The 27,933-nt window shown below is 43.2% G+C and overlaps 1 protein-coding gene across 3 annotated transcripts in view; it reads left to right on the top strand.

The window, feature by feature from the left end:
- Positions 1-27,933, top strand: part of LOC126481502 (uncharacterized) — a 332,833-nt gene that overhangs the window by 181,942 nt on the left and 122,958 nt on the right. Inside the window, exon 1 of one of the 3 annotated variants that reach the window (XM_050105294.1) lies at positions 2,359-2,516. The exons of the other annotated variants lie outside the window; for them this stretch is intronic. Coding sequence (XP_049961251.1) covers positions 2,493-2,516 — 24 coding nt within the window. The 5' untranslated portion in view covers positions 2,359-2,492. Of the gene's footprint in view, positions 1-2,358; positions 2,517-27,933 lie in introns of those variants that run through there. 3 annotated transcript variants of the gene reach the window in all.

The following is a 27,933-nucleotide window of genomic DNA, read 5'->3' as shown; positions in this document are numbered from 1 at the left end:
GAAAAGACTCTAATTAAGAAGGATTATCCAAAAGAGCCCCCATCGATAGAAATTGGCTCATATAAGTTTGATGTCGCGCATAGGTTCACTTACCTTAGAAGTAAACTGTAAGAATAAATCAGCTCTGCAATCCAAAAACGAATATTGTCCGCCAACAAGTGCTACAATGGTCTCGGAAAATACCTGAAATGATGTGAAAATCCGCCAGCAATGAGACACGGTTCTGACGGCACGTTTAACAATAGGCTTACTGGGGTAGGAGAGGAATTTACGAGTCACCCAAGTGGCATCCAACAAAGACCTCGGCGGAAGCGAAACTAGGAGCTTCAGCATGTTGTTGTTGTTGTGGTCTTCAGTCCTGAGACTGGTTTGATGCAGCTCTCCGTGCTACTCTATCCTGTGCAAACTTCTTCATCTCCTAGCACTTACTGCAACCTACATCCTTCTGAAACTGCTTAGTGTATTCATCTCTTGGTCTCCCTCTACGATTTTTACCCTCCACGATGCCCTCCAATGCTAAATATGTGAACCCTTGATGCCTCAGAACATGTCCTACCAACCGATTCCTTCTTCTTGTCAAGTTGTGCCACAAACTCCTCTTCTCCCCAATTCTATTCAATACGTTCTCATTAGTTATGTGATCTACCCATCTAATCTTCAGCATTCTTCTGTAGCACCACATTTCGAAAGCTTCTATTCTCTTCTTGTCCAAACTATTTAACGTCCATGTTTCACTTCCATACATGGCTACACTCCATACAAATACTTTCAGAAACGACTTCCTGACACTTAAATCTACACTCGATGTTAACAGATTTCTCTTATTCAAAAATGCTTTCCTTGCCATTGCCAGTCTGCATTTTATATTCTCTCTACTTCGACCATCGTCAGTTATTTTGCTCCCCAAATAGCAAAACTCCTTTACTACTTTAACTGTCTCATTTCCTAATCTAATTCCCTCAGCAACACCCGACTTAATTCGACTACATTCCATTATCCTCGTTTTGCTTTTGTTGATGTTCATCTTATATCCCCCTTTCAAGACACTGTCCATTCCGTTCAACTGCTCTTCCAAGTCCTTTGCTGTCTCTGACAGAATTACAATGTCATCGGCTAACCTTAAAGTTTTTATTTCTTCTCCATGGATTTTAATACCTACTCCGAATTTTTCTTTTGTTTCCTTCACTGCTTGCTCAATATACAGATTGAATAACGTCGCGGAGGGGCTACAACCCTGTCTCACTCCCTTCCCAACCACTGCTTCCCTTTCATGTCCGTCGACTCTTATAACTGCCTTCTGGTTTCTGTACAAACTGTAAATAGCCTTTCGCTCCCTGTATTTTAGCCCTGCCACCTTCAGAATTTGAGAGAGAGTATTGCAGTCAACATTGTCAAAAGCTTTCTCTAAGTCTACAAATGCTAGAAACGTAGGTTTGCCTTTACTTAATCTTTCTTTTAAGATAAGTCGTAAGGTCAGTATTGCCTCACGTGTTGCAATATTTCTACGGAATCCAAACTGATCTTCCCCAAGGTCGGCTTCTACCAGTTTTTCCATTCGTCTTTAAAGAATTCGCGTTAGTATTTTGCAGCTGTGGCTTATTAAACTGATTGTTCGGTAATTTTCACATCTGTCAACACCTGCTTTCTTTGGGATTGGAATTATTATATTCTTCTTGAAGTCTGAGGGTATTTCGCCTGTCTCATACATCTTGCTCACTAGATGGTAGAGTTTTGTTAGGACTGGCTCTCCCAAGGCTGTCAGTAGTTCTAATGGAATGTTGTCTACTCCCGGGGCCTTGTTTCAACTCAGGTCTTTCAGTGCTCTGTCGAACTCTTCACGCAGTATCGTATCTCCCATTTCATCTTCATCTACATCCTCTTCCATTTCCATAATATTGTCCTCAAGTACGTCGCCCTTGTATAGACCCTCTATATACTCCTTCCACCTTCCTGCTTTCCCTTCTTTGCTTAGAACTGGGTTTCCATCTGAGCTCTTGATATTCATACAAGTGGTTCTCTTTTCTGCAAAGGTTCTTTTAATTTTCCTGTAGGCAGTATCTATCTTACCCCTAGTGAGATAAGCCGCTACATCCTCTCATTTGTCCTCTAGCCATCCCTGCTTAGCCATTTTGCACTTCCTGTGGATCTCATTTTTGAGACGTTGGTATTCCTTTTTGCCTGCTTCATTTACTGCATTTTTATATTTTCTCCTTTCATCAGTTATGCCATACGATTATCACCTCTACGTTGGAATCATGGCGGCTCGCACGCCTTTGACCTAAGCGGTCTGAAGGCAGCGGCAGTGATTAAACAGCGAGCTTCGCAACAGTTTACGCAGTGAGTCACTGCACGGGGGCCAGAGGGCAGCCAAGTTCAGTCCGTTTGCGCGGAGATGTCTCGCGAGCGAGCGAGGCACGCGAACCCTGCACAGTCAGCTAATGGTGTGACGACGCGTGACCGCCGAGGTGCATACTGAGGGCGCGTCGATTCGTATGCCTCTGCCGCCAGCTCGCCAGGTGGGTCACCTACTGACTTGCGTCCTCAGGTACTGCCCGCTTTGTAAGTGTGCTTTTCTCCTCTCGTCCTTGCAAGTGCTACCCTAAATTTGACGTAGTTAGATCTGCGTACTGCAGATTAATCATTAGCAATATTGGCAGATTGGCTTTCCATATTATGGTCCACAACCAATCATAAAGTTTGGGATTGTTAATCGTTATGACTATTTATTAGCGAAGCGTTTTCAGGCAGTAGTGCTCATCAGGTACCAAGGCATACAAATCACTCAACATTATGTGCACTAGTGATTAAAATTCTTCTGGGTGTTATGCCGCGTCATTGCTAAAAACTAACAACAATAATAAACTAAAACCGACGTTCCGGCCGAATTGCAACGGCCTTCCTCAGGGCACGACTGGTTTTGCAAGGGGATAGGTGCTTCTATTTATTACAGACTGTCGATGTCTGACGTCACTGTTGTAAAACTTTTTATTTGCCCTCTAATATGATTGGCTAGTCATGGCATAAGGGAAGATGGAAGGAAAGAGGTTATCTGTGAGTGCCCATGTCGTCATACACTCCTGGAAATTGAAATAAGAACACCGTGAATTCATTGTCCCAGGAAGGGGAAACTTTATTGACACATTCCTGGGGTCAGATACATCACATGATCACACTGACAGAACCACAGGCACATAGACACAGGCAACAGAGCATGCACAATGTCGGCACTAGTACAGTGTATATCCACCTTTCGCAGCAATGCAGGCTGCTATTCTCCCATGGAGACGATCGTAGAGATGCTGGATGTAGTCCTGTGGAACGGCTTGCCATGCCATTTCCACCTGGCGCCTCAGTTGGACCAGCGTTCGTGCTGGACGAACAGACCGCGTGAGACGACGCTTCATCCAGTCCCAAACATGCTCAATGGGGGACAGATCCGGAGATCTTGCTGGCCAGGGTAGTTGACTTACACCTTCTAGAGCACGTTGGGTGGCACGGGATACATGCGGACGTGCATTGTCCTGTTGGAACAGCAAGTTCCCTTGCCGGTCTAGGAATGGTAGAACGATGGGTTCGATGACGGTTTGGATGTACCGTGCACTATTCAGTGTCCCCTCGACGATCACCAGTGGTGTACGGCCAGTGTAGGAGATCGCTCCCCACACCATGATGCCGGGTGTTGGCCCTGTGTGCCTCGGTCGTATGCAGTCCTGATTGTGGCGCTCACCTGCACGGCGCCAAACACGCATACGACCATCATTGGCACCAAGACAGAAGCGACTCTCATCGCTGAAGACGACACGTCTCCATTCGTCCCTCCATTCACGCCTGTCGCGACACCACTGGAGGCGGGCTGCACGATGTTGGGGTGTGAGCGGAAGACGGCCTAACGGTGTGCGGGACCGTAGCCCAGCTTCATGGAGACGGTTGCGAATGGTCCTCGCCGATACCCCAGGAGCAACAGTGTCCCTAATTTGCTGGGAAGTGGCGGTGCGGTCCCCTACGGCACTGCGTAGGATCCTACGGTCTTGGCGTGCATCCGTGCGTCACTGCGGTCCGGTCCCAGGTCGACGGGCACGTGCACCTTCCGCCGACCACTGGCGACAACATCGATGTACTGTGGAGACCTCACGCCCCACGTGTTGAGCAATTTGGCGGTACGTCCACCCGGCCTCCCGCATGGCCACTATACGCCCTCGCTCAAAGTCCGTCAAGTGCACATACGGTTCACGTCCACGCTGTCGCGGCATGCTACCAGTGTTAAAGACTGCGATGGAGCTCCGTATGCCACGGCAAACTGGCTGACACTGACGGCGGCGGTGCACAAATGCTGCGCAGCTAGCGCCATTCGACGGCCAACACCGCGGTTCCTGGTGTGTCCGCTGTGCCGTGCGTGTGATCATTGCTTGTACAGCCCTCTCGCAGTGTCCGGAGCAAGTATGGTGGGTCTGACACACCGGTGTCAATGTGTTCTTTTTTCCATTTCCAGGAGTGTAGATTGGTAGCTGTCCGCCAATCAGCGTTCGGCTTCTGGTCGGCAAGTTTTCCTCCCGGTGTGCGCAAAACCAGTCGTGCCCTGAGGAAGGCCGTTGCAATTCGGCCGAAACGTCGGTTTTAGTTTATTATTGTTGTTAGTTTTTAGCAATAACGCGGCATAACACCCAGAAGAATTTTAATCACTGTGACACCGGCCGCGGAAGCCTACGTTCTTATATTATTTGCACTGTTCATGCTATTAATTAAAATATCGCTAATTTTTTGAGTTGGCATGTTCTTAATTAGGCGCAGCACATTTGTGTCCCTACATATAAGCGGAAAAGTGTGTGTAGTGAATTTCGTGACAAAAGACTTGCTAACATGTAAATATTTATGGTGATACTATGCCGGTGACATACTGCGTGTCCGCTCATTGGCTGCGGCGGTGCTTCAGCTTCTGTTCTTGTTCTTGTGTAACATTTTTCAGTATTTTCATTCCCGTTTCATGTCCACAATGTTCCTAATGTGAGGTCAACACAGCATACATATGTACACATCTACATGGCTACTTGCAAAACACACATAAGTGTCTGGCAGAGGATTCATCGAAGCTCCTTCACACTAATTCTCTATTATTCTACTCTCCAACAGCTTGTGGACAAAAAAGAATGCCTGTATCTTTCCGTGCGAGCTCTGATTGCCCTGTGATGATCGTTTCTCCCTATGTAGGTCGGGATCAACAAATATCTTCGCATTCGGAGGAGAAAGTTAGTTATTGAAATTTCATTAGGAGATCACGCCGCAACGAAAAAGCCTTTGTTTTAATGATTTCCACCCCAAATCCTGTATCATTTCAGTGACATTCTCTCCTCTATTTGCCGATAATACAAAACGTGCTGCACTTCTTTGAACTTTCTCGATGTACTCCGTTAATCCTATCTGGCAAGGATCCCACATAGCGCAACAGTACTCCAAAAGAGGACGGACAAACGTAGTGTAGGTAGTCTCTTTAGTAAAAAATGGTTCAAATGGCTCTGAGCACTATGGGACTTAACTTCTGAGGCCATCAGTTCCCTAGAACTTAGAACTACTTAAACCTAACTAACCTAAGGACATCACATACATCCATGCCCGAGGCAGGATTCGAACCTGCGACCGTAGCGGTCGCGCGGTTCCAGGCTGAAGCGCCTAGAACCGCTCGGCCACCTCGGCCGGCAGTCTCTTTAGTATATCTGTCGCATCTTCTAAGTGTTCTGCCAATAAAACGCAGTCTCAGTTTCGCCTTCGCCTTCCCTACCACATTTTATATGTGCTCTTTCCAATTTAAGTAGTTCATAATTGTAATTAATAAGTATTAGCTGAATTTGCGACCTATCGATTTGATTGATTTGCCGTGTAAACGAAGTTTAACGGATTCGTTTTAGCAATCCTGTGGATGACCTCACACTTTTAATTATTTAGTATCAATTGCCAGTTTTTGTAACACATAGATATCTTGTCTAAATCGTTCTGTAATTGGTTTTGAGCTTCTGATGACTTTACTAGACGATAAACGCCAACATCATCTGCAAACAACCTATGACGGCTGCTCAGATTGTATCCTAAATCGTTTATAAAAATAAGAAACAGCAGATTGCCTATAACACTACCTTCGGAACGCCCAGAAATCACCTCTGCTTTACTCGATGACTTCCCGTCACTTCTTATGAGTCATCAGCATGTTGTATTTCCACACACACCTACTCTATCGCTTTGAAAATACTGTGGACACGAAACGTGACTGAAAACAGTGCAAACAGGCGCTAGGTGATCTCTAACAGGTGCTGGTCCACCACCGCAGCCTGCGGGCGCACTCGCAGTAACTCATCGGCGTAGTATCACTATACTTACTTACATGACAGCAAGTCTTTGTCAAGAAATACACCACACACAGTTTTCCATTTCCATATGGGGAAAACTCTGTACCTAATGAAAACCCTGGCAACCCGTGAAAAAGAAAAATAGCTATATTATAGTTCTTAGTGTAAATAATGTTAATGATGGGTATGAAATGCTGCCTGATATGGGACATTAGTTGCTCGAACCGCATCGGTAATAAAGTAATGTAAGGGCTATAATCCTAAATATTGAGAGTTGTTCTGCTACACACATATACACTACTGGCCATTAAAATTACTACACCAAGAACAAATGCAGATGATAAACGGGCATTCATTGGACAAATATATTACACTAGAACTGACATGTGATTTCATTTTCACGCAATTTGGGTGCATAGACCCTGAGAAATCAGTACCCAGAATAATCACCTCTGGCCCTAATAACGGCCTTGATACGCCTGGGCATCGAGTCAAACACAGCTTGGATGGCGTGTACAGGTACAGCTGCCCATGCAGCTTTAACACGTTACCACAGTTAATCAAGAGTAGTGACTGGCGTATTGTGACGAACCAGTTGCTCGGCCACCATTGACCAGACGTTTTCAATTGGTGAGAGATCTGGAGAATGTGCTGGCCAGGGCAACAGTCGAACATTTTCTGTATCCAGAAAGGCCCGTACAGGACCTGCAACATGCGGTCGTGCATTATCCTGCTGAAATGTAGGGTTTCGCAGGAATCGAGTGAAGGGTAGAGCCACGGGTCGTAACACATCTGAAATGTAACGTCCACTGTTCAAAGTGCCGCCAATGCGAACAAGAGGTGACCGAGACGTGTAACCAATGGCACCCCATACCATCACGCCGGGTGATACGCCAGTATGGCGACGACGAATACATGCTTCCAATGTTCGTTCTCCGCGATGTCGCCAAACACGGATGCGACCATCATGATGCTGTAAACGGAACCTGGATTCATGCGACAAAATGACGATTTGCCATTCGTGCACCCAGGTTCGTCGTTGAGTACACCATCGCAGGCGCTCCTGTCTGTGATACAGCGTCAAGGGTAACCGCAGCCATGGTCTCCGAGCTGATAGTCCATGCTGCTGCTAACATCGTCGAACTCTTCTTGCAGATGGTTGTTGTCTTGCAAACGTCCCCATCTGTTGACTCAGGGATCGAGACGTGGCTGCACGATCCGTTACAGCCATGAAGATAAAATGCCTGTCATCTCGACTGCTAGTGACACGAGGCCGTTGGGATCCAGCACGGCGTTCCGTATTACCCTCCTGAACCCACCGATTCAATATTCTGCTAACAGTCATTGGATCTCGACCAACGGGAGCAGCAATGTCGCGATACGATAAACCGCAATTGCGATAGGCTACAATCCGACCTTTTTCAAAGTCGGAAACATGATGGTACGCATTTCTCCTTCTTACACAAGGCATCACAACAACGTTTCACCAGGCAACGCCGGTTAACTGCTGTTTGTGTATGAGAAATCAGTTGAAAACTTTCCTCAAGTCAGCACGTTTTAGATGTCGCCACCGGCGCCAACCTTGTGTGAATGCTCTGAAAAGCTATCATTTGCGTATCACAGCATCTTTTACCTGTCGGTTTAATTTCACGTCTGTAGCACATCTTCGTGGTGTAGCAATTTTAATGGCCAGTAGTGTACTTTGGTCTTTGTAATTCTTCTGCATCGATGTCTGTTTGTTTGTAGCAAGCGTGAAGTGTATGACAAAGAGTTTGTTCACTCTACCAATACAGACAATATTTCATTTAGGAACGAGTTGAAGACTGAAGTACTGATGATATGTATGTACTATGAATTCACTAACAGGGGCCACCCGTGCGTGAAATCCTTATATGCAACTATGTGATATTCTTACATTTTTCAAGCAGGTTTAGAAAATATAGATTTAGACTAGGTAATCGATTATTTGCTTCGAACGTCTGTCACTCCTGATTATTCAGTCCTCCGTTAACATTGTCATCCGATTAATGAATGTCCACATACGTTGCCCTTCTCTCCATAATGGAGTATGAAGGTTGTCAGACGGAGACCCGAGGGCTAGATCAGCATTTCAGGATCGGATGATCAATTATTATCTTGTATCCATGCAGCAGTTGTATACTGCCATAGCGGCAATCTCTTCCCATTGTTTCAGACCCATCTCAGGGAATCATTCTGACTTCTTTACTACGTTACTCTTGGTTCCAGAATCTACCCTTCAAGTTTCGGTTAATTTACTCAGGAAGCTTTTGTCCGTGTTTTTACACATCTTCAAGCTGAAGAGGAAATTATACAGCAAACTAGACTGTGGTCTCAAATAAATTGCAGTCCAAATTACCTATACTTCTTATGCCATTTTTTAAAAATATTAGTTATTATTTCAGTGGAATGATTATTTTAGTTTTCCTTTCTCGAGTTTTTCCATCTTTAATGTCTATATAAAATATTTATGCATTATATTCTCGTCCAGTAACGCTTCGTTTTCAGTCCCCCTTTTTCTTTGTACGGTTGCGGAAATTTCAAACTTACGTCCGTGCAAAAGCAAGGACTGGTACATAGAGCTTGTTTTAGTATAGACACAAACTTCTCCTTGCACTGAACATTATCTTAAGGTCTGCGTCTAGCTTAAAGGATACTCACATCCAAGAGTTGTTGAACAGCGTTTAATGCCTCATTGTTAACGACAGTAAAAGATATTTTCATTTTGTTCGGGGGAAAAGAAGGAAGATTAGGATTTAATGTCGTGTAGATAGTATGAAAGATGATGGATTGCTCAGGAGCTTCACCAAAAATGATTTAGGAGAAACCACGGGAAATCTTAAGTCACGATGGCAGCTCCGGAAGTTTAAAACTTCTCCTCCCAAATACTGAGGCAGTGCCTTAAACGCTGTATCAAGTCGCTCGGGTTTTTCAGGTACGGGTACGCTGTTCCTTCGACAGTGACATAAATAGAATCCGCCGAAAAAAAAGCAATTACTTTTGCTTTGACAAAGATCAGAAAAACCTTGGACATTTTTTTAGCTGGATTAGCTAGTTTGTCATTCATATGATTGATATACAGTAAACTTGCTGGGATTTAAGTGCTTGCAACAGGCCGGAGAGGCACGGACATTTGTTACCGCATTGTCAGTTTTGTTCAGTGACCATTAAAGCTTGTTTCAGGCACTGGTGCTTTTTTTGCCGTGATTGTACGCTTTAAAGAAAAGAAATGAGGGCCAGGAAGGGATCTGTAGTCTGTGATATTACTACGGCGACGGCACAGGGTCACACAGTAATTTCTTGGCGTGATCCCAATAGTTGTGACTTTGCTTTGTACTGCCGGTACAAAGTTCACATATGAACAGCGCCAAGGGGCAGCTGATAGATAGACAGATCGCTATCAAATAGATAGTAAATGTTTGTCAAGAATCTCTACCTGCTATCTGGTAATGAGGAAATGTGCGCTGCAAAAGACCGGTAATGAATTTTTTTCCGCAGTTAAATTACTTGTCACTGTTTTTGGATAGAGTATCTTTGTCAGTTGATGATTTCGGCCACGGAGTCTCACTGTGTACACATCTTAGTGGCTCTGTTACAAAACTAGGAGAACAACAGAACATGTGGCGTTTCTCTAGTGTCAACATTTTCTGGAAAGTTAGCAAAAAATTTCACACTTAATATCTGCTTGGTATAGAGAAACGTTGCTTTGTAAATAACTGGAGTACCTTAGGAAGCCTGCCTGGTTAGCCGTTCGGTCAAACACAAGGCTTTCCGGATTGGGAAGGAGCGCCTGGTCCCCGGCACGAATCCGCCCGGCGGACTTGTATCGAGGTTCTGTGAGCCGACCAGTCTTTGGATGGTTTTTAGACAGTTTTCCATCTGCCTCGGCGAATGTGGGCTGGTTCCCCTTATTCCGACTCAGCTACACTATGTCGGCGATTGCTCCACAAACAAGTTCTCCACGTACGCGTACATCACCATTACTCTGCCACGCAAACATAAGGGTTACATTCGTCTGGTGTGAGACGTTCCCTGGGGGCATCCACCGGGGGCCGAACCGCACAATAACCCTGAAAGAGTGGTTCGGCGTGGGGCGGCAGAGGGGTGAAGTGGACTGCGGTAGTCGTCGTGGGGTTGTGGACCACTGCGGCTATGGCGGGGACGGAGCCTCTCCGTCGTTTCTAGGCCCCCGGTTAACATACAATACAATACCTTAGGAAAGGCTCGGAGATTCGTTTCCCAATCGAACTTTTTTGGTTTATTAAAGTGACTTGTGTTTTGGTTAAAGTTTTGTGTATTGCAAGTTGCAAGGAGGCTCATATCACAGATTTAAACGTTAGGTCTTTTATGACTGACATGGTACCCAGATCGGTGGCAGGTAAGGACTTACTTCTTCCACCAGTACCAAGCCTCCAAAACACTATCGTATTCAAATTGAATATGGGTTATGTATGCTTTACTACTACAGTCGTAGATACTGTGTAAAAGCATAAAGCTGAAACGTTTTGTAAATAACAGACGACAACTAAAAATTGAATTGGAGCGAGATCTCACAAAAAAACCCGTGAGACCACAGAATTCAAGCTGGCCTGGTGTCACTTCATGAATGCAATATATTTTCATAAACTGCACAAATGAATGCCCTTTTATGAATAGCTTTTGCTTCTGATATGCAAAAATATTAGGCGAAACATTATCAGTCTTTTTGTGTGGGTTTTACAGTGAAATAGGTAAACGTTATTTGTACATATATAGTGATAATGAAAAAAATTATGAGCAGTTAGACTAAATTAACACATAAAAATTGACGAACTAATCACACAGTCATCGAGGCAGTTTATGAGTTTACGTATTTAGGGCAGCTGAAGACAGAGACTAGATTTGTTTATTTATTGAGTCATTTGTCTTCAGACTGTTTTGATGCGGGCCGCCATGAGTTCCTCCCCTGTACCAACCTCTTCATCTCAGAGTAGCACTTGCACCATGCGTCCTAAATTATTTGCTGGATTTGTTCCAATCTCTTCCTTCCTCTACAATTTTTACACTCTATAGCTTTCTCTAGTACTATGGAAGTTATTCCCCGGTGTCTTAACAGATGTCCTATCGTCCTGTTCCTTCTTCTTGTCTTTCATATATTCCTTTCCTCCCCGATTCTGCAGCGAACCTCCTCATTCTTTACCTTATCGGTCCACTTAATTTTCAACGTTCTTCTGTAGCACCACACCTCAAATGCTTCAATAATCTTCTGTTCCGATTTCTGGTTCAAATGGCTCTGAGCACTATGGGACTTAACATCTGAGGTCATCAGTCTCCTAGAACTTAGAACTACTTAAACTCAACTAACCTAAGGACATCACACACATCCATGCCCGAGGCAGGATTCGAACCAGCGACCATAGCGGTCGCGCGGTTCCAGACTGAAGCGCCTAAAACCGCTCGGCCACACCGGCCGGCTCCGTTTTCTAGACAGTCCATGTTTCACTACCATGCAATGCTGTCCTCCAAATGTAAATTCTCAGAAATTTATTCTTCACATTAAGACCTATCTTTGATACTAGTAGAGTGCTCTTGGCCGGGAATGACTGGATACGCAGCAGAGTAAATTAACAGAGAAGTAAACATGCCGCGCGGGATTAGCCGAGCGGTCTTAGGCGCTGCAATCATGGACTGTTCGGCTGGTCCCGGCGGAGGTTCGAGTCCTCCCTCGGGCATGGGTGGGTGTGTTTGTCCTTAGGATAATTTAGGTTAAATAGTGTGTAAGCTAAGGGACTGATGACCTTAGCAGTTAAGTTCCATAGATTTCACACACATTTGAAAGTTTGAAAGAAGTAAACATGGCCTGGCGTGTTTCCGGTAAACTAAACAAAGTTCGCAAACAAAGATTCCAATGTATCTGAAATAGAAAGGTTACATTGATAATGCGCTACCAATATTGACATATGATAGTGAAATGTCGATTTTTAATGCTAATATCGTTCAAAGACTGAGGGTGTCGCAGCTGTAGATGGAGAGATATTTGTTGAGAATTATTAGGAGGGTCAGTAAAAGAAACAAAGCAATCAGGGACCTGACAAAAATGGAAGTCGTAATTATGACTGTAATAGATGCTGCCGAGACAAGCAGATTGTCTAATTGATGGTGGACGGGCTTTGCACTTTCCTTCCTGGCTTCCATTAGATTGCAAAAGACTGAGACAATGACTTAATGGAAGGTGGGTGAATGACATTAGACAATCTGCGGGAGCAATATGGAGCTTATCACTGTAGACTCTAATGCACGGGGAAGTCAAAAGTGGCCGCCATGAAGTGGATGTCAAACGGCTGATGAGCCGTAAAAATGTGTTATGAACGTCTTGTCAGCGCACAACGCCTAACTTGATTGCTCGTGGTGACTAATAACAGTAATAATAAATGTAACGTTGTCGTCGGCTTGGAGACTGGTCTGAATGCCACAGAACGTTATTAGGTGGCATGCTTTGTCTTCGTCCTATTTTTTTTATGATTTACCAGCGACTTACAGACGGAACCACTGTTAAACACTGACTCAAAACCACGACTAACCCTTGCCAGAGGTGAAAGGAGCAACTGCGACAGAAAGAATCATAGACTGTTTGAGAATTGAAGCCTGGACTTTTGTAGCACAGCCGTGCCCACTGAGAAGCCGAGACATACCAACAATCATTAAAAAAAATGCATTAATCTATAAATGTCCGTACGTACTTTTAAAGTACGCGTTTCTGTTTGTGTTTATCGGAGAACCCGTTATAGATGCCAGACATGACCACACGAACCATGGCGTGATGCATAAGAGGCACCACGATCCATTTACAAGAACGTTTTTTTCTTGGAGATAACGACGGAAAGGACAAAAAATATAATTTTTTTTGCTACTCAAGAAACACAGCTGAACAAGTCACCTCAGATGGCCGTGTTTCTGATTCACAGACTACTGGGATGTGGAATCAAGAATATCTTGCAGAGGCCTGTTCAAGGAATTGCTAATATTAACTACGGCTTCTTATTATATACCGGTGTCCAAAACTTAAGAACGAAAGTAACTTTAGCATGATGTGTCTGCCAAGTATCATACCTCGAAACATGGACCACGCACTGATGCTACAGCGTATAGTACGGATGGTAACTGAAAGAAATATGGAATGAGACGAGCAGAAATGACAATTTTATTCGCAGACAATAATTATACTAATGTAATCAGGATTTATGTTAGTCCCGTGGACATTACAAAACGGCGGGACATGGTTCTTAATGGGTGTGCGATCACCACAGATGGCGATGCATCCTTTCCAACGTGCTCCCATGCTGGCCGCAAGGTTGGCACGGGGTTCATGTGGTAGGGCGTTTCATTTTACAATCAACACGACGATGACTGTTGTATGGTAGTTGGTGCATGTGGACGTGCTGGAATACGTCTCCCTAACGCATCCCGTAAGTGATCGTTGGGAATCCCACAGAGCACGTGTGGGCCGCATTGGGGAGACGTAGCGCAGCAAGCCCACGTGCACCAACTACCATACAACAGTCATCGTCGTGTTGATTGTAAAATGAAACGCCCTACCACAAGAACCCCGTGCCAGCCCTGCGGCCAGCATGGGAGCACGTTGGAAAGGATGCATCGCCATCTGTGGTGATCACACACCCATTAAGAACCATGTCCCGCCGTTTTGTAATGTCCAGGGGACTAACATAAATCCTGATTACATTAGTATAATTATTTCTTTCAGTGACCCTCTGTACCATACTGTAGCAATTCTTTCAATCGATGGTCCAAGTTTCGAGGTATTTTATTTGGTAGTGGCACATCATGCGAAACTTACTTTCGCCCTTAAGTTTTGCACACCGTTATATTTATTTCTTAAGGAAATTTATCACAAATAAAAACCCTGCAGATTTCATGAAATCAATAGTTGAAATAAGAATACTCTTCAAAAGATTCAAAGTCACTTACTTTGGTCTAGAAATGTGTTTATTAGTCAGGAACACACATTTTCAAATAACTTGCCAGCATCCGAAAAAAGTTTATCAGCAGTTAAAGCTCAGTTTAAGAGGAATCTAAAGGATTTATTGATGTGCAACTACTCTACCGACGAATTTATTACTAGAACCAAATGACGTGAGTGAATTTCTCATAATGTCAAATAAAGTAAGTGTTGTGTGAAATCTGACTTCTGCACACTTGATCAATGTCAGTAAATGACGTAAACTGATTTTATGTTAGATACTGCCTGACTGTGTTAGCTTAAGAATTGTATATTTCAGTGTATTGTACATTTACAAGATTTGACGAGTTTGTCGTTGGACGTTAAACTCTATATCTTCCTTCCTTCTTTTATAAGTTTGTTATTGCCTGTCGTATGAAATACATTTAACTTTTTTTTACTTATTTCGCATCCATTAAGACCGTTTCACTTGGGATCTGTAGAAGGGACATTAGCCTCTGTTTTTCGTACATTTTGTTGTTGTTGTTGTTGTTGTTGTGGTCTTCAGTCCAGAGACCGGTTTGATGCAGCTCTCCATGCTACTCTATCCTGTGCATTCTTTTTCATCTCCTAGTACCTACTGCAACCTACATCCTTCTGAATCTGTTTAGTCTATTCATCTCTTGGTCTCCCTCTACGATTTTTACCCTCCACGCTGCGTTCCAGTACTAAATTGGTGATCCCTTGATGCCTCAGAACATGTCCTACCAACCGATCCCTTCTTCTAGTCAAGTTGTGCCACAAATTTCTCTTCTCCCTAATTCTATTCAATAACTCCTCATTAGTCATGAGATCTACCCACCTAATCTTCAGCATTCTTCTGTAGCACCACATTCCGAAAGCTTCTATTCTCTTCTTGTCCAAACTATTTATCGTCCATGTTTCACTTCCACACAAGGCTACACTCCATACTAATACTTTGAGAAAAGCCTTCCTGACACCTAAATTTATACTCGATGTTAACAAATTTTTCTTCTTCAGAAACGCTTTCCTTGCCATAGCCAGTCTACATTTTATATCCTCTCTACTTCGACCATCATCAGTTATTTTGCTCCCCAAATATCAAAACTCACCTACTGCTTTAAGTGCCTCATTTTCTAATCTAATTCCCTCAGCATCAATCGATTTGATTTGACTACATTCCATTATCCTCGTTTTACTTTTGTTGATTTTTTCGTACATATGTGTTATGTATTCTTACTTCATGACCGTCTACATCCTTAAGGCTCTCCTGGCTATGACATATGGAAGAAAAAGTATATCTAATCTATATATAAATGCGGTGCACCAAAGTCTGTCTTGTTTCTCGTGGTGTAAAGTTAGCTTTCTTTACCTGCGTATTAAACAAGGCTAGTTGCATTGCTCATCCTCTTCCGACCTAAGGTGTGTAACATGATGTTGCAGCGTTGAGGAGCCTATGATTGCATTGCCGTAGCACTCACGTGTGTTCGTACGGTGAATAATCTGCTATTGCTGCGGCACCTGGAGCTGTCGCCAGTCTGGTACACAATGTGTCCGTGATCAGGTCTCTGGCAGAGGCCCGGCTCGCCTTAATGAAAGCAGCTCATTACGGACTTCCCGCTAGGCCGGCCGAGCCCACAGTCAAGGCCCGCTTGCGGACCAGCATTCCATTGCCCTGTCCTGTCCTGTTTCGTGGTACATTGTACCACACAGAGATAGTTACACATTCCATGGACCATTTGTACGGTTAATCGTAATGACATGAAGCGAGTCATTATACTTTCATATTACTTTCGTACGTAAAGTGAAGAAGAATTACTGGACATGTTGAACGGAATGAACAGTCTAATGAGTATAAAATATGAATTGAGGGTAAACAGTAGAAAGACGAGAGTAATGAAATAAGATTAGCGGATAAACTTAACACCGAAATAGAAGACGGCAAAGTAAACAGAGTTAAGGAATTCTGCTACTTTGGAAGTAAACTAATACGTGTCAGAAGAAGCAAGGAGGACATAGAAAGCAGATTAGCACAGGAAAAAGAGTGCGTTCCTGGCCAAGAGAAGTTATATCAAATACCGCTCCTAATCATAGGAAGACATTTCTGAGAATGTATGGTTGGAGCACAGCACTGTGTGCCAGTAAATAATGGACTGCGGGAAAACCGGAAAAGAAGTACAATGTAAAACATAAAACTACAACTAGTCTCTTTATTGAAATAGTTATTTATTATACCATGAACCTGTGTTCGAACCTTTTCAGACTCATCTTCAGATGTAGGTACTACCTCTAGCTGAAATAAACAGAATTTGCCTTTACTAATATTCTAGATCATGTTAATGTAACAACAGAAATAAGTCAGCAGTTCATTTGAAGTTTTGTTCTTGTTTTTAAATTTAAATATTAAGTTCATGGTCATACAAACAGCTGCAGTTCATGGCAAAGACTACAACTCTGTATTATTTTATTCTTGGGGACTCACGTTAATACCAATCTTGATCAAAGTATTTGCTCATAAACTGACTGTATTATACGTTAATATACGAGTAGAAATAAGAAATCATATTACTTGAAGTTTCTTCTTGTAGTTATTTATTTATTTATTTTATCTTGGGCTCTCATGTTAACCCCAGTTTTAATTAAAGTATTTCTCCATCTATCGACTTTAATACATTCAAACAAAAACAAATAATATCTCTGAGCGAAGTAGGCCTATGTCATATCTTAGTGTCAAAATCTTTGTAACAAGTAACTGTTGTGTAGCACATGCTAGATGCTGGCAAAGTTGCGCTAACGCAATGTATATGCACACGTATTGTGTAAAAGTGTGTGGTGTGGTACCAACTTGCCATCACAATGGAAGGAGACAGATAGATACTAACAAAAAAGCCGCCCATACTGTCGCAGTAAGTACAAAACTAAAATTTGGATCCAAATCAACAGATAAACAATCCCCATGGCGATGCATTAAAGCATGTTCCATCTTCTTGTCACAGAGCCAGAACTCAGCATTATGCTTGAAATAGATGTATAACTTCCGGAAAACCATCTGAAGATGAGCCTGAAAAGGTTCGAAAACCGTTTCCTGGAATAATAAATAACTATTTAAAAAAAGTGACTGGTTGCAGATTTATGTATTTACATTGAATCAACAGAAACGGATTCTTAAACATCCGTAATGGATAAACTTAATCAGAAAAGAAGTGAATTGAAGCATCTGAGATGCAGTGCTATAGAAGGATATTGAAAATTAAGTGGAGTCTACATGTACATCTATATGGATACTCTGCAAATCATATTTAAGTACCTGGCAGAGGGTCCATCGAACCACCTTCACAATTCTCTATTATTCCAATCTTGTATAGCGCGCGGAAAGAACGAACACCTATATCTTTCCGTACGAGCTCTGATTTCACTTATTTTATTGTGGTGATCGTTTCTCCCTATTAGGTCGATGTCAACAAAGTATTTTCGCATTCGAAGGAGAAAGTTGGTGATTGGAATTTCATGAGAAGATTCTGTCGCAACGAAAAACGCCTGTGATAAGTAATGATGAGGTTCTCTGCAGAATCGGCAAAGAAAGGAACATACAGGAAACACTAACAAGTAGACGAGACAGGGTGATAGGAAGCGTCTTAAGACATGAAGGAGTAACTTGTATGGTACTAGAGGGAGCTGTACATGGCAAAAGCTGTAGAGGAAGACAAACTGGAACACATCCAACAAATAACTGAGGCCGCAGGACGCGATTACTACCCAGAGATGAAGAGGTTGGCACAGGAGAGGAATTAGTTGCGGACCGCATCGAACCTGTCGGAACACCAATAACTCGAAAAAATGTAAATATGGCTACATCCTGACCACTTAGAAGTTGTTTTTTTCTTTATTTTCTAAAATACAGCTGTTAATTAGTAATCATTGGCTAAGTCACCAAAAATTTTGGTGGCAGAATTTTGCACCCTTTCTTGTGCTGAAGATAACCTTGATGTGGAATAATATAGTTTTTTCTTCTGGTATTATAGGCCTAATTGTGTACATAAATAAATGGTTCAAATGGCTCTGAGCACTATGGGACTTGGCATCTGAGGTCATCAGTCCCCTAGAACTTAGAACTAATTAAACCTAACTAACCTAAGGACATCATACACATCCATGCCCGAGGCAGGATTCGAACCTGCGACCGTAGCGGTCGCGCGGTTCCAGACTGAAGCGCCTTGAACCGCATGGCCACTGCGTCCGGCTGTACATAATTGTTTCTTTTGAACTGTAATGGGTTATATACAGATAACTTCATGAAGGAATAAATGTACTGTGGAGTACTAGTTAAAATGATTAACTAAAAAAATGGTTCAAATGGCTCTGAGCACTATGGGACTTAACATCTATGGTCATCAGTCCCCTAGAACTTAGAACTACTTAAACCTAACTAACCTAAGGACAGCACACAACACCCAGCCATCACGAGGCAGAGAAAATCCCTCACCCCGCCTGGAATCGAACCCGGGAACCCGGGCGTCGGAAGCGAGAACGCTACCGCACGACCACGAGATGCAGGCAATGATTAACTCCTCGTGCTAATGTCTACAAGATGATCCTGGATGAGCACCAAGCATTATTCTTAAAGCACTTTCTTACAGGTCGTTTACATATATGAGAAACACTAGTGGACCTAAGATTGAGCCTCGTGGAATTCCATAAGTAATTTCGTCCCTGTCAGAAGACTCTCTTCTGCTTACACTGGCAGCCAACTAACTCTGTGGAATGGAAGCGACACTCAATGACTCGCGAGACTCAACGAATCGCCATTTAATGGCGACTGTTATGCACAACAAATACGTGATTTCACTTGGTACCCTGCGACTTATCTTAGAAGCTAGATTAAGAAAAGGCAAACCTAAGTTTCTAGCATTTGTAGATTTAGAGAAAGCTTTTGACAATGTTGACTGGAATACTCTCTTTCAAATTCTGAAGGTGGCAGGGGTAAATTACAGGGAGCGAAAGGCTATTTACAATTTGTACAGCAACCAGATGGCAGTTATAAGAGTCGAGGGACATGAAAGGGAAGCAATGGTTGGGAAGGGAGTGAGACAGGGTTGAAGACCCTCCCCGATGTTATTCAATCTGTATATTGAGCAAGCAGTAAAGTAAACAAAAGAAAAATTCGGAGTAGGTATTAAAATCCATGGAGGAGAAATAAAAACTTTAAGGTTCGCCGATGACATTGTAATTCTGTCAGAGACAGCAACGGACTTGGAAGACCAGTTGAACGGAATTGACTGTGTCTTGAAAGAAGGATACAAGATGAACATCAACAAAAGCAAAACGAGGATAATAGAATGTAGTGGGATTAAGTCGGGTGATGCTGAGGGAATTAGATTAGGAAATGAGACACTTAAAGTAGTAAAGGAGTTTTGCTATTTGGGGAGCAAAATAACTGATGATGGTCGAAGTAGAGAGGATATAAAATGTAGACCGGCAATGGCAAGGAAAGCGTTTCTGAAGAAGAGAAATTTGTTAACATCGAGTATAAATTTAAGTGTAAGGAAGTCGTTTCTGAAAGTATTTGTATGGAGTGTAGCCATGTATGGAAGTGAAACATGGACGTTAAATAGTTTGGACAAGAAGAGAATAGAAGGTTTCGAAATGTGGTGCTACAGAAGGATGCTGAAGATTAGATGGGTAGATCACATAACTAATGAGAAGGTATTGAATAGAATTGGGGAGAAGAGGAGTTTGTGGCACAACTTGACAAGAAGAAGGGATCGGTTGGTAGGACATGTTCTGAGGCATCAAGGGATCACCAATTTAGTATTGGATGGCAGCGTGGAGGGTAAAAATCGTAGAGGGACACATCCAATTTTCTTTCCCTTTTATTACTGACACAGATGAATAATTTTAAAAATATTCGAATAATTTAATTTTCCTGGTTTCTACAGGCAAAAAAACATCATTGACGAGATTTTCACCGAATTGTATAATGTTCTAGAGCATTTAAGGGCAACGCTAATGCTTATGGGACACACATAATTGTATGTGCAGGCTTCAACTAACATCGTTCATCTGCTACAGGAGCAGCACGTACAACAAACTATTGCAATGTTCCGCTTTCATATAAAGTCTCTCCTCATCAACGCACCACCTGATATCTACGACCCGGTTTGGTTACATTTGTTATCAATTGATTTTACCTAGAGTGGTAAATAATGGTAAACGGACGGAGTGGCAATGGGATCTCCCGCCCCCTCCCTCCCCCACTCTCTCTGTCTCTGCCTCTGCCTCTGTCTCTGTCTTTCTGTCTATCTGTCTGTCTGTCTCTCTCTTTTTATCTTTCTTTTTCTCTCCGAATGCAACGGACATCTTCATGCAAGCGTTCGAGGAAATTGCCTTACGTTCCGAGCAGTTCCATCCACGCTATTGGCTGCTATACGTGGACAACGCAATCGTCATTTGGCCGAATGAAAAAGCAGAGCTGCATAAGTTCCTCAAGCACATTAACAGACTGCGAAAGAAAATCCAGTTCACACTAGAGCAAGAAAGTAACGGTGCAGTTCCGTTCCTGGACGTGGAGGTCTACAGAACTACCAACGGCAAACTGGGATACAAAGTCAGCCGGTACCTACACCCAGAACCCCATCATCGTCCGACTCAGAAGCGTTCCGTTCTACACACGCTGCCCGCCCTAGTCCACTGCATCAGTGATAAAAATGGTATCAAACATGAATTGAAAGAGCTGCATGACACCATTTGAGCCAACGAACACAGAAGTGAGACAATAAGAAGAACTACAAGTTCGGCAGGAAGTCATATACAGAAAATGGAATGAAAGAACAGTTCCCAGTAGTGTACTTAGCTTACTTACGTTAAGGACGTCAGTGATAGGATAGGCGAGATACTTCAGCGAACGGCCATCAAATCAATTTCCCGGAGTGGTCGCAGGATTTAGGATTAGGCACTAGGGACCCAGTAAAAGCCCTCGACGCCAGGGGTGTATACGAGATGCATTGTGAGCGCGGTGCGGCCTATATTGAGGAAACCAGAGGGCCTGTTAGCACCCACATCTCAAAATAGGAACTCTGTGTTTGGTTGGTGCAGCACAGCAGATCGACACTAGCGGAGCACCATTGCGATTGTGGGCAGGCTATCAAGTCTCAAGAAGCTCGATTACTTGCAAGACAGCATTGGGAGCGCACACGCAAAATGAGAGAGGCGACTGAACACCTGGAGCAGCCTGACATCAGCCAGGCTATCAGCATTCCCGATCCGTCGCGGCGATTGTAATCGCAGGGCACTGCCGCGACTGTCCAAACAAAACAGCGCACGAGCAAGTGCCGTCGTTTCTCCGCTACCAGCAGTAGGGCACCACGGGACACAGAAGTGTGTCGCCGAGTCGCAGCCGACTGCGAACTGACAGCCAGCCGTGTAAGCTACAAATAGTCTGCAACATATGTCCTCTCGCTCTCTCCTAATACCCACCAATGGTAAATATAATAAATGTGATGTAAGTCCCCCTCTCTATGCAAAATCACCATGATCGCATGAGTCTAAACACATCACAAAAAATTTAAGGCAAACCGTTCCGAAGCGATTAGTAAGAAAAATTTTTCGAGAAATTATTTTTAATAAATAACTTACTCCACTCTATTCTTACGTAAACTTTGAATAAATCATAGAATGTACACTTTCACGGACGGTATTAGGTTGTTTGTGATATCTGTTCTATGTCTATTACGCCGTCGTCCAAGGCATATTTTTCAGCCTGTAGTTTCGTCTTGCAGTGCTGGAGACATCATCAGAGGCTATAACTACTCAGAATGAATGTTTCATAGTAGTGAAGTCATACGCGATAAAGATGAAAAGGTACCACGATGTATTTTAGGAACCCACAGCAAACCAATGTAATTATCCTTAAATATAGGCGCCAGTCCAACTGGACAAGCTCTTTTTGTCAAACAGAAGATTACCAGAGCGGTAATTATTAAGTAACTTATCTGAACAAACGGTGTACCGAAGTAAAGCATACGTAACCAACAAAAAGTTTATTAAATAGCAAACGGAAATGTTATCTGTTGTTTGAATTTACTAAAGAAAGACTCGACGTAATTATATGGAAAGATGTCAAAAGGATTGTCACTTAAATTTTTATGTAGTGAAATTTCTGTTATGATGAAAATTTCGTTAATTCAAAGTAACGTTTACCTACAAAGATTAATTTCATTAACTTCCCAAATACAACTTATAGTTCACCTTCAAAGGAATTCATTGATTATTGCGTTAAATAAATAACTCGAGATTCAGTATAGTTGCAACGCCGAAATGCGAACAATCAAGCCAAACAGGAAATCCTTTCACAAATGATTTTAAGTGCAAGTTTCATGAAAGAATGGTTTTAGTTTTTATCTTTTTTTAACTTACTTTTAATTAACTTCACTATTTATCTTAGCTCAAGCAAAATGTTATTATATGAACTGCCTCCGATTGTTCAACAAAAGCAAAACTTCCATAAATCTTCAAAATTTTCTTTGAGAGATAACGACATTGATATATTAAATTTAGAATGGTACAGGACCATAGTCCAGGTAACAAAGGTTGAGATCAAGATCAATGAGTAAGGGTTTTACACAAATAATATTTAAATTCGTGTCACTGCAAAATTCGCTGGGTATGTCTTACAAAAGTTCTAAGCAATGGTGAATGTGAAACATCCGTCGATGTTGTTAACAGTGTTGAGACAATGGTGCTGGCGTCGGCGACAATGCTCCATTGGCTCCACTTATTACGAGATCACTCTGATTAGTCGTAAGAGAATATGGGGCAGGATCTTGATGTTTGTACAGCTTAATTTATCTGCCCACATACGTGTCTTCCAGTGTGCCTCGTAAATAGCACGTCGGCATCACATCGGCACACGTCTCGTCTTACATGAGCTGCTCATTTGCACACCTTTTCATGGCTAACACAGAAATCCTGGACTGTCCAGCGCACGCACTCGCTGACGTAACAGAGGCGTTACTACCGTTACAGCTTACTCTTTGCCAGTTCCACAAAACACCCACCTTTCTCTAACGTGTCCTCGCTGTTTCCCTAAGGACAGTGACCTAGGGCAATAATTATTCACATGCAATTACAGTGTTGTCCTACTCAGTTTTACAGAACATATTTCATATAAGAAAACATATTTTAGTTTTAATTGCAAATCAGCCTTCTTGCTACTGAAAGATTGGGTAACATTTGAGAAAATTATTGGAAAAAATTAGTGTTACATCTGTCAAACAACGGAAAATCCAGGATGAAATAATGACATTATTATGAAAAGGATTGATTGCTACGCATCATATAGAGGAAATATTGACTCGCAGACAGGTACAACAAAAAGACTGCTAAACAAGTGAGATCTTCTAAAGTAACACACACATTCACCAAGGACAACTCACGTACACATGACCATTTTCTCTGGCCGCTCACTTGTCTGGCAGTCATTTTGTTATGCCTGATGCGATTCAGCATTTCCTATATAACGTGAGTAGCACCCTATCCTTCTCATAATAATGTCACTTCTGTGTTACAGAGTTACAGAAGATCTTGTGGTATGCGATATATTGAAGCCCCCACTACCCAGCTATCTTTGCCTTGAGAAAGGCCGCTGCAACACGACCGAAACGTCGGTTTTTTAGTGTTTTAATATTTTTACAGTTTTACAAGATGGCGCAGTGTACACCCAGAAGGATTCTAGTGCGATTGGTACCAGCCTACTTTTCTATAAAATGCTTCTACAGTAGTTTGGGTTACCTGTCATTTCAGCACGGATGTATTACATTAACCTGAGTCTTCAGTCATTAGCTTAACATACATTCCGCTACGTAACGACTAAGTGGGACGAAGGACTTAATTTGTACGTCAGCCGAGTCTCTGAGAGCAGACGAAACGTGTGACTCAAGCACTTGACGTTAGTCGAGGGGCGGACACCAGAGTCTAGCTAAGTGGTGTAGTGGCTTTAGCGACCAGTTTTGTCCACAGGGCAGTCTGCTAGCTCAGCATGAGTTGCTGAACTGTGTTACGGAGAGTAGCGTGAGCGAACGCCGACACTTCTCAGAAAGGGAAGGGGAGGTGAAGTGAAAGTGAGAGAGTGCGCGTCTGCTGTGCAGCTATGCGTCTGTTTGGAAGACTCGGCGCGGACGTTGACCCTGAGGCAGCTGACAGCATTAAAGCAGCCAGCCGCAGTCACACTGTAATACATCTCTCTCTCTATCTCCCTCTGTGTGTGTGTGTGTGTGTGTGTGTCAATGCAACAAAATCTGCTCTGTCAGTGTTCCTTAGCTGTCGCGTAACAGTTACACTATGTGGGGAAAACGACGAAACTAGTGAATGAAATACTTCCTAGGAGTTAGAGCTTCACTCTTCCAGACGCAGCTATGTCCGTCTCACGACGAAACCATGGACATAACCTTCCGGCTTAACACAAAATACTGTAATTTTAAATTCCTGACTTACGTACCTACGCGCCAGGCGCCTTCGACGCGATTTGCCCATCTTCCTTCTTTCTTCCGCAGTTTAATTCTTTTTTGTACTTTATTTATTTATTTACTGTCAGGCTCTGTGGGACCACCTGAGCCAAACTCTACATCTACGTTTACATTAATACTCAGCAAGCCGCCTCACGGTGTGTGGCGGGGGGTACTTGATATGCCGCGCTAATAACGATTCCTGGTAATCCTCCGTGTGACCTCGAACCTCTCTGATTTTACCTTCATGGTCTTTTCGTGCCATGTGCGTAGGAGGAAGCAATACGCTTTAACAGTAAAGCACGCCGTGATGCAGACCGCCTCTCTTGCAGCGTTTGCCACACTGAGAATCGGCGCGACGCTATCGCGCTTACTAAATGAATCTGTAATGAAACGCGCTGCTCTTCTTCGGTGCTCTTCTACTTCCTCCATCTTGTAAGGATCCAACGCTGACGACCAATATCCAAGTACAATTCGAACGAGTGCTTTGTAAGCCACCAGATTCGTGGATGAACTATATTTCCACCGAATTCTTCCAATGAGTCGCAGTCTGGAATCTGCCTTACCTGCATTTAGTTTTGTGAGGTAGTTTCGCTTTAAATCGCTTCGTATGTATACTCGTAGATATTTCACGGTTGTCACTGCTTCCAGTGGTTGTTTCGCAATCGTGTTATCATATAAATAACGGGTCTTTCTGCCTGTTTATGTACATTACGCTACATTTATTTACACTGAGGGTCAATTTCCATTCCTGCATCAAACGTTGACCCTCTGCAGATCTTCTTGCAATTCGCGACAATTTTCTAGCGTTGTGACTTCTATGTCCGCATTTGCGGCCGAAGACTTCCGGCATAAGAAGTCAGCCTCATCCTGCCAACGGCCTTGTCAAAGAGGGCGGAGGAGCGGATAGAGGTCCAGGGCACTCTCTTGTCCTAGGGGTGGGAAATTGCCCCTAAAGGCGGAAGAATCAGCAATGATCAACGACATGAGGATGCAGAAGGCAATGGAAACCACTGCATTAAAGACACGTAACGTGTATCCACAGGACATGTGACCTGTAATTGAAGAAGTGTCATGATGATCTCTCCATTGACAAAAGATTCCGAAATAGTCCCCCATTCGGATCTCCGGGAGGGGACTGTCAAGGGGGAGGTTGCCATGAGAAAAAGATTGAATAATCAACGAAAGGGAATTTGTGGCGGGCCGCATCAAACCAGTCAGTAGACTGCTGACCAAAAAAAAAAAAAAAAAATGTATGAAACATCATCGTCCGCGAACAGCCTCATGGAACTTCGGGGATGATATATATATATATATATATATATATATATATATATATATATATATATATATATATTGTGAAAAGTAATGGAGCTATAACATTCCCTCGCGATACGCCCAAAGTCACTTTTACTTCTGAAGATTTCTCTCCATTGAGAATGACATGCTGTTTTCTGTTTGCTAGAAACTCTTCTATCCTATCACACAACTGGACTGATATTCCATACGCTAGTATTTTACTCATTAGCGGCCAGTGCGGAACTGTACCGGAACAAGTCTCGTAAGGCCCAACGGTACCGACCGATCGCCATGTCATCCTCAGGCGATAGGCGTCACTGAATGCGGATGTGGAGGGGCAAGTGGTCAGCACACCGCTCTCCCGCCCATTGTCAGCTTTGGTTCAAAATGGTTCAAATGGCTCTGAGCACTATGGGACTTAACTTCTGAGGTCATCAGTCTCCTAGAATTTAGAACTACTTAAACCTAACTAACCTAAGGACATCACACACATCCATGCCCGAGGCAGGATTCGAACCTGCGACCGTGGCGGTCGCGCGGTTCCAGACTGTAGCACCTAGAACCGCTCGGCCACTCCAGCCGGTCTGTCAGCTTTCGTGACCGGAGCCGCTACTTCTCAATCGAGTAGCTCCTGAATTGGTCTCACAGGAGCTGAGTGCACCCCGCTTGCCAACAGCGCTCAGCGGACCCGGACGGTCATCAATCCAAGTGCTAGGCAGACCGACAGCGCTTAACTTCGGTGATCTAACGGACTGATATTCCATACGCTAGTATTTTACTCATTAGCGGCCAGTGCGGAACTGTACCGGGCAAGGCTGTGGGCGAACTCTATCGAAGTCAAACAACACGGAATCGACATGAGCGCCAGTATCTGTGACTTTCTGGGTCTTCAGAGCGAGCTGGGTTACACACGTTTTTTTCTTTTCGGAGCCGATATTAATTCCAACAGGAGCGACGTTCGGTCTCCAGAGATATAATAACACGCTAGTATAAAACATATCCCAAAACTGTAAAAAAAAAAAAAAAAAAACTCGGATTAGATTCAAGACAGCTCCTCAGATTTTTTCTGAGGTATGGAGGTCTGGAACGGGGTTCACTCATCCTCTTGAGGGCAGATTGAGAGGTGTTTACGTTTTCGAATGTTTTCACAAAATAAACTGCGGATAGTGAGTTGCCTTGGTTAAAAGATAAAAGGCTGGGTTATTGATAAATTAAAATGTTACGCTGATGAATGAACTGACGACTTTACGTAGGCTGCCACGGGTAAGGGTATAATATGATTCGCAGATTTTTAAGTGTTTTTAGGATGAATTTTATCTGAACGAATGTCTGGTTGAGAAATCTGGAAAATGATGAGAGATGATATTCCGAGCCAAGCCTTAGAATGAGGGTAGAGGAAAATGTTGAAAACAGAAGCACTGACAAGAGGAGGAGGGATAGGTTCTGATAAATATGCTAGGGCAGGTATGTATCTAGGTGGATTTCATGGTCGTGTAAGAGGAAGTGATTAAAATTTCGTTGAGAGAGGATATGTGGAGCGTGCAGGTTTATCGTTGGGGCAATATATTGGTATCGGTGCAACAGAGTACTAGTATCGAGAGCAGGAGGGAAACCAGAGGGTTGTTAGTGTGAACCCTACAGGTAGTGTAGGACGTTAGGAAGTGTTCATTAGGGAAGAGAGGGTGAGGAATTTTATAAGTTGACTCATGTAGTGGTGGGTAAGCGGATATGAAAGGCTAAGCGGAATGCGTGACGTCCTAGTACCTGTAGGGTGCGACAGAAACTGGGAGAAACGGAAGTGCACGCTACATTTGTATAGCAGAGG

The sequence above is a fragment of the Schistocerca serialis genome, chromosome 5 (genome assembly GCF_023864345.2).
Source record: "Schistocerca serialis cubense isolate TAMUIC-IGC-003099 chromosome 5, iqSchSeri2.2, whole genome shotgun sequence".
Classification (NCBI taxonomy): domain Eukaryota; kingdom Metazoa; phylum Arthropoda; class Insecta; order Orthoptera; family Acrididae; genus Schistocerca; species Schistocerca serialis.
This window is presented reverse-complemented; position numbering and strand designations above follow the sequence as displayed.